Source organism: Centruroides sculpturatus, unplaced genomic scaffold (genome assembly GCF_000671375.1).
Source record: "Centruroides sculpturatus isolate CEXI.00-Female unplaced genomic scaffold, Cexi_2.0 scaffold6, whole genome shotgun sequence".
In the NCBI taxonomy this organism is placed as follows: domain Eukaryota; kingdom Metazoa; phylum Arthropoda; class Arachnida; order Scorpiones; family Buthidae; genus Centruroides; species Centruroides sculpturatus.
Genome location: NW_019384869.1, coordinates 672,064 through 680,704, shown reverse-complemented (window position 1 = coordinate 680,704; position 8,641 = coordinate 672,064). Strand labels below are relative to the sequence as shown.

At 30.7% G+C, this 8,641-nt stretch overlaps 1 protein-coding gene across 1 annotated transcript in view; it reads right to left on the bottom strand.

Moving 5' to 3' along the window:
• Nucleotides 1-8,641, bottom strand: part of LOC111630840 (sphingomyelin phosphodiesterase 4-like) — a 66,877-nt gene that overhangs the window by 24,809 nt on the left and 33,427 nt on the right. Inside the window, exons 11-14 of the mRNA XM_023375004.1 lie at nt 7,370-7,515; nt 5,130-5,224; nt 2,082-2,224; nt 586-645 (exon numbers count right to left, since the gene is read on the bottom strand). Coding sequence (XP_023230772.1) covers nt 586-645; nt 2,082-2,224; nt 5,130-5,224; nt 7,370-7,515 — 444 coding nt within the window. The remainder of the gene's footprint in view (nt 1-585; nt 646-2,081; nt 2,225-5,129; nt 5,225-7,369; nt 7,516-8,641) is intronic.

Genomic DNA, 8,641 nt, shown 5'->3' with positions numbered 1-8,641 from the left:
TTCTATATACATTATGGATACGAGCCCAAACGGTTAGGAGTTGAAAGTTGAAATTTGGTACACAGTTAGGGTACGTTAGGAGAACGCACACTAAGAAGGGATTTTTCGAAATTCCTCCCCACGGGGGAGAGGGACAGGATTAAAGCTTAACACTTCCATCAACAATGGAAGTGTTAAGTAACAATGGAAGTTCAAAGTAACAATAAAAGTTTTAAGTAACAACGGAAGTGTCAACAATGGAAATGTTACGTAACAATGGAATTGTTAAGAGAAAGCGACATGCCAGACGCATTTGCAGTTTTTTTCGTTTTTGCGGGAAATCGAACATATTTTTAGAACCATCTAAAAATTCTCTAATTAGTCTGGAAACAAGGGAACCCAATTCTTGCATTCTGTGAAAACAGGTAAGGTTGACTGTAATGTAATAATCTTTATCTTAGTTATTGTTACTTTTGCCCGAGCAATGCCGGGCCCACCTGCTAGTATATATATATATATGAAGTAAAACAGAAAATATTTTTAATTTATAAATTTGTTTAACTATATATATATTAATATTTTTGAAATAATATAAACTTAACTTACAACAAATAATGATGAAACAGGAGTAGTTGTATCTGCCGACCAAGATACTGAATCAGTCATCTATCAAAAATTATTATATATTTCAAATGTAATTATTTCAGCCAATAGAATTTAGTGAATAAAAAATAAGATACATTGATAATTATTTCAAACTTTAAACATTTAAGAATATTACATACAAATTTTAAAAAGTATTTAATAAAAGTAAAAGTTTATTTTTAAATTTTTTAATAACTGAAAATGCAATAATTATTTTTATTCTCAATTATTAAATATAATTGTGTTTTTCTCATAGTAAATATATTAAATATATAACTGTAAAAATTATTTTTCATTTGCAATGTATATAAAATAAAAATAAGAATTTAATATATATAAAAATCCATAAAATAATATGTATATAAATAGCCATTAATAACATATATTAACATTAGTGTTATAAAATGTATTAAGCATTTAACAGTAGTATTATAATTTTTTAAAAAATTTTATTTTAATATAAATATCACTCATTTAACATACTGCAGCTAACTTTATATGAGCTGCTCACTTGCCAAACTGATTAAATCCTCAAAACAAAAAGTAGAGAAATTGATATACATTATTTTTTAAAATTTAAATAAACATTGTAGAATGTATTTTTGTGCCATTACTAAGGCAACCCTAAAACAGATAAAGCAATATTTGAATCTGACCATGGGTTGCTGAAACCATGAAATGAGTGCGTACCATACTATTTCCAGTTATTATACAAAAGTAATTAAGCAATAAAGAAGAATAAAGCAGAAATTTTTGAATAAAACCAGGATAAAGCAGAATTAAGGAACTTTGTCACAGTTGCTATATTTTTCCTTGCAGCCCAAACTCCCACACTTTGTCTCTCTGAACTTATTGACAACCATAACAACTTGTTGGCAAGATAAGTTTTTTGAAGGCTGTAGCAGTGTAGGCTGTAGTGACACCTATGTCCAAATATGCCAAAAATAGAGACTTTTTCCTCACTTTTATATATCCATATGAAAATACAATACAGGTACTCTTCACTTTATGACCGAGTTTCGTTCCTATGACTACATCATTAAGCGAATTGGTCAATAAGCGAGGAACTTGGAGCATAGGATCGTTGTAAAATTATAAAAATTATGTAACAAACTTCAAATTCATTCATAAAAAGACATGCATACGTACATATTATCATTTGTTTATTTGGTTATCTGGATCTATAGAGATTTTTTTCCCAGGTAAAGGAGATGATGACAATGAAATAAAAGTTGTACCTTCAAGGGCGGAGGTCTTGGATGTAACAGTCGATAAGAAACTCGTAAGGGTGCTTTGCATTGTACTCTTTTTTTCTTGATAAATTTCTCTATAGCACTTCAAAAGTTCACTCATCCCATGTTCAACTTTATGTTAAAACATTCAGTATTAGGATCCATAGCCTCAAGTTCCAACAAAGTCACGTTAATTTTGGAGAACACACCAGCTAACCCATGTACCGTGAATTTCTTTTTCACTTCTTCAGTTCTTTCGTCTTCTTCCTCTTCCAAATACTGCATCACTTCTAACTCTATTAAAACTTCATTTGTTAGCTCTCCATTGGCATAATCCACTAATTCAGCAATGTCTTCCACTTCAACATCTAAATTATTTTTTCTATTAAGCTTACATTACTTTTGTGCGCCCTCTGATGGTATCATTTTTAAATATTAAAAACTTCATCTTCATACCTTATAAAAATGTAATCATTTCCTTTCAGAAAAATTGCAGTGTTTTTTGTATTTAATGTTAAATAGAAATTTATTGTTTTTGTTAAATAAAATATTTGTTTATTTTTAAATTTTTACTTTGGATAATTTGGTATTTTTTATTTGCTCAATTAAGTAACAAAATAAACTAGCAACCTTTTAAAATTTTGGTAGCAAAAAAGTGACTTTTCATTTCAAACAGTTGGCAATATAGCTCCCATATCCCTAACATCTGGTAACTATTAGTTATATCTGATATATTGCTGTAGAAGATTTGAATAAACCAAATTTCTAAGTGTATTTCATTGTATCTTAAGATAATGCCAAGATACCGGTTACAGCAGCTCTTCAATTATGTGAATTTTCTGATGAAGGGTTTGTGGTGGAGTTTGAAATTTGCTCTGTGAGTACTTCAATACTATGGTCAGCTACAAAAAGTCCACTCTGAATACACATATTGTAAGTGTAAAAATTGCAAGGGCAAGAGTAGTAGCAGCAATCAAAGAAACTTGCTGTTTACTAGTAAACCTTCAAGATGGCAAAACATGGTTTCCATATTCTGTTCTGCAAAAATACTCTTGTACATTTTCCATCATGAAGGGTTTGAAAGTGGATGAAGTATAATTTAAAACTATCTCTGAGTAAAAACTTGCCTATGAAAGCACCTTGACCAGGATTCTTCCTAAAGATGGAAAAAAAGATTTAGACAGTAATGCACAAATGTGTCAAAGTGCTGATGTTCTGCTGATACTAGATGAATTGGTTGATGTGAAAGTTGTAAATACATTGGTTGTGTGTCTTGAACCTATGAACCACCCTGTCTAGTGTGATTGCAGATTGTAGAGAAGTATAACAGTGATATCATTGTCAAAGAAGTGTTTGCATCTCTTGAACTTTTGATATTGAGTTAGATACTTTTATTGGATTTTTGGCAGATTTGGATTTATAACACTCTGTATATGTAAACAAGATTGTTCTACATGACATGCTGAGCACACATTACACATTTAGTTGCAGAAGAGGTGTGCACTAAGTACAGCATCCTGAACCATTTCATCTCTGAGATAAAGACAGCTCTAGTGAAGGCAGCAAACAGAAGAAATTTTTTGCAGATAGCTCTATCTGCTAAGGACCATTCTTTAGAACTTCCACCTGTACCAGTTATACTCAATGGAAGACATGGCTAAATGCAGTTTTGTACTACTGTAAGAGGTGGGACACTAGTGACATGGATTAGAAAAAATCAGACTATGAAAGGAGCTGCATTGCAAGGGTTCAGCGAGTTACTTGATCATTTCCAACTTAAAAAGCGGCTACACGCAGTTGCAAACCAAGCTGAAGCCTCATGGACCTTAATCAAGAAAATGGAATCATAGCCTGGATCCAAATCCACTGTTGTAGGAAGTGATATTTAGTGAATTCTAAGGCATTCAGGAACTGTTGGTATCACTCAGTATGTGTTTAAAGTTCCAACTTTATCTACATGGCAAATTCAGCATGACAGTTCTGGAAAGAGCTTGGAAGTCACAGATCCAAATCATAACCAAGCAATGCACAGCATACCTTCTCAATTATGCAAATTCTCCAAGAAAAAAGTACCAAAGGAAGAGATAACATACTTCAATGCTTTGATCAACAATGAAAACAGAGCAGTGTGCAATGATATAATAAATTTATAGAAGTGATTTATCAGGGAAATGACGATTTTGAATCAGCTGGCATTAAAAATTCTGTCAGTTCCTGCTTTTTGAGAGGAGAAGAATTTTTTCTACCTTAAGCCATCTTCTCACACCAAAGAGATCATTTACTGAGGAAAATTTGGACATTCATATTCACTTCCTGTTCAACTTGGCTGATCTATTGGACTCAGATGGAGAGATACAGTAAAATTAGTATTGAGAATCAGAAAAATTAATAAAAATGCAAATAAAATTGTGTGCTGAAAGCAAGTGTAATTTAAAAAAAGAATATATTAGGCAAAACAAAGCAGAAAATTTCTGTCAAAGTGAAATACAAAAATTTATATTTTTTAAAAATAAAGCAATTGTAGGTTGCCTTAGTCATTACATAAAATTGGTTGTATAAAAAATATAATAATAATAATTCCAAATATATACTAATGGAATTAATCAATGTAGCCTGTAAACAGCTCATATGTAAAAAAATCATAATTTCATCCATGTTTAAAGTTACTTACAGTATGTTAAGTAATACAAAAAGTTATGTTGCTAGTTTATCTTGATGATATTGCTAGTGGCATCATGATGTGTTATTAGTCAGTAAAGAACTGTGATAGCTTCACTTTTGACCAAATTATTTAGTATGTAATAATCACAATATAAAGNCTCTCCAATATGCCTGAGAGGTATTTAAAGGAGGCTGAAACTTGTAAACTCTTTCTCTGCTTAAAAAGCATTAGAATACGGAAATCAGGTCGAGGACGCATTTTGAAAGGATTTATTTGTTCTTATTCTTAACCGCATTTATCCGTTTATAGATCTGTATTTTCTAGATTTAGTTTATAATAAATTTTATATTTTGTTTACGTTAAAACCTGTCTTTCGTTTGTCCACGGATCCCTGACGACTTACCGACACACTACCCACTTGATTTGCCCTCCTAGCCATCCAACAACCTCGAGATCGAGTTTTACCAGCCTGTGCAGATTAAGTGGTCAGAAGGGATTAATCCCTGACCCCCTGCTTATCTCACATAAGCAATAATGATTCTGGTTATTTCACTTCTGGATTCTTGACATTTTTCTATTACATTTATGATTATATATTTTGATAAACATACTTACCAAACGAAATGATGCATCCAATGGCCATTTATCAAACGTATGACGAAGAAATGTGTACAATCTTTTCTGTACAAACTGTTGTAAAACTGTGCTATAAAAATTTTCCATTATTAAAATAATAAATCAATGTTTTATATCTAATACATATAATAAATCTATTTGAAATTATAGTTATTCTGGCTAATCCAAACTAATTTTGTTTTTATGCTAAATATTCCAGTTAAAAATAAAAACAACCACAGATTATTTTTAAAAAACATGATGAATTTATAAAATTAAATTAAATTAATTAATAATACATACTACACATTTTAACATAAATAAATGCACCAAATATAACAACATTTTTAAAAATATATGCATTTGTTTGTAGTCCTATTCAACACTAGAACACCCAAACATAGCCTACTCCCAACAACACTTGAGTGATCAATTTTGTTTTTGGCCATTTTATAACATTAAATGTTACTATTTCATGTTTTTTAACTTGTTTTAATGCACTGTAATTATAATTTTAAGTTTATTAATTATGAATGTCTATAGATGAAAATTTTTTTAAGATAAATATGTCTTTTCACATGTTACAGGGAAGGGTCCTGATATATTATACAGATTATTTTGTGATTAGGAATGTGTCATGTATGAACTTCTTGCACGCAAATCAAGTTACTTTTGTCTTTTCTTTGCAAAGTCCAATTTTGCAAGTCTTTAGTTGGCAGCTTTGGATATAGCTGCATCACTACTATCTAGCAGGAATGATGGAGATATTGGATGTGAAGTCACAAATTCTTATAAGACACAACTAACTCTTAAAAAGTTTTCATCATGAAAGACCATCAAGAGATCTTGGATCCAATTATGATCTTGAACAATGTACTACTGTATGTGAAATGATCATAGCCAGATCTAGAATGTTATAGAAAACGTGTATGGATCAGTGCCTTATCATTGGTCTAGCACTGTACTATACCTTTGAATCATTTGATCTATTACTATACCACATTTGGTTTCATTATATTAATAAAAGCTGACTGACTGACTGATAGGTGTTTTCTTCTTTTCTTCCTCATTGATCATTACATTTGAATGCATACTGCTAAGAATATGCAAATTATTTTTGATTTTTTCTTAGTAAGAGTAATATCCTCTATCTTGTAAATAACAGCAGAATGAGAGTTCTTGTAGCTTTTTTTATAAAGGATAGGACTTCCTTCAAGCTTTATTCAAACTACCAACAATACCTGTATTTTTTTTTTCTTCCAGTTATCTTGCCAGCTTGAGTGATATGAAGAAATCATCTGATATGACATTTTGTCCCATGTTTAGGAAAGGTTCCATAAAGCAAAGAGTATCGTGATAATTTAAATCAACCAAATCAAATAAAATTTAAAAGATAAAATGAGATCTGCAGATCTCATTTTATCTTTTCAATTCTATTTGATTTGTACATCTTATTTTATCAGTCAGACTCAGAATTGCACTCTTGATCTGACTATTCACCTCCATACTGAGTTCAAGATATATCTTGCTCAGCTTTCAGAATTTTATCTCCAGTAATATTATGCTTGGGCAAAGGATACATAAGCAATGATCTATAAAATATCAAATGCAACCCAACTCAAACAGACATGACACTATGTACAAGGAAACTTTACAAAAACTGCAAGTTTAGATCTGGCAGCTATGCCCCTCAAAACTGGTGATGCAGCAGTTATCATAAATACTATACTTCTTTAAGTTATAAGTGATAAATTACTGAACTTTTATCATTAAAAGTACATGAAAATCTTGTTAAAGAAGGGGTGGTCATTTGACCTCTGCCGAGCACCAACGGTAAATTCGGTGTTATCTTAAAAACTTTATCCTGGAAAACAATGATTTCTAGTCAAAAATAACTTTCCCTAAAACAATTAAGTCATAAAATCTCAGAATGATACTAACAAAAACAGAAGCACAAGTTTCCTAAAATTACATTTTTATAACTTAAGTACTGAATTACACATTTAAAAAAAATCTATTTCTATCTATTAGTACATGTTCTGACCTCAAAAGACCAATTTTTGAGAAGTTCTATACTTTTGTGGAGCATTTTATAAACTACTACTATACTTTTCATCTTGTATACCACCATTGTACAAAAACAGAAAATAAATTTTACATTTTTATAATAATAAAATATTAGATGAAACATAATTATGTTTTCAAAAGATTTAAATTGCACTACATAAATAATTACCATTTTAATATTTCCATTCCATTCATTTGTTCATAAGCATATCCACTAGTTGAATTAATTGGTCTAGCACTGTTAGCAAAATAATGAAGATATTTAACGAAATTTCTAACCATTTGCATATGATCATGAGATGGTATAGGATGTTCCTAAATAAAGAACAGAATATACTTCTTGAAAAAAAAAGTTAAATAAAAAAATAATTTATTTATCTATTATTGAAGTTAAAATATTTCAATACTAAGTATTTTGAATTTACAGTATATTATATATATATATACAGTAAAATCTCGCTAGTCTGAACACCACTAATCCGAATGTCCACCTAATCTGAACATGTTTCAGTCAGCAGAGGAAATTTTCTCTAACAAGAGGTCCAATTAAGGGTGCTCCCTTTTCTCTTTCCAGAGTGACAGAGTGAACCACATGAATAAGGCTTCATCAAGCTTGTTGAATGTTGAGGGCCTTCCAGTTTGTCAATTTTCAACTGATTTTTTTGAAGTAGAGGCACAAAACTGCTTGATCTTTGTGTGTTTTTTTCCAGTTGGTTATTGTGGCCTTGTTCACTCCAAACTCTACTACCAATTTCATTGCATTTTCACCCTTGTCCAGCCTTTTCAAAATGTCCAGCTTATCTTTCAACGTAAACATTGTATGTTTCTGTTTCATGGCCATTGCAGCAACAGACTAAACTAAACTAAAATAATATAGAGCAAAGAGTTTTCAACATCCACAATTAAGCATGCTAACTCATACAGTAGCATCAGTCAACTGATTGGAATCCTGGACTGTGTATTAAAAACAATATTCTTTACAATTAAAAATTTTTAAGGTAAACAATGAAAGCAGGTTGCCATTTCAAAATTACAAAACTTGTTTTTGTTAACTGTTTGCACCCTCTATTGAGTACAAGTCAGATGAAATAAATGGTGGGGCACTGTCGTCATTAATGATGTTGGATCTATATAAACCAGACTTGTTTTACTGCTTACTTCTGCATTATTTCAATTACAGTAGAACCTCGATTATCCAGACTAATTGGGGATAAAGGTAGTCTGGATAAGGAAAAATTCGGATAATCGAAACAAATACTTTAATTTGTCTTTTAATGATAATACAACACATTTTCTTTTCAATGACATATGGGTAATATTAAAAATAAATACTTTATTTAAATCGTGATCAAATTTTCAAGAAACAAACGTTTGTATTGAATTTGGACTACTACTAACCGGCGCTAACAGACTACCTATTGTTTAAAAGGCCCTCTGGTGG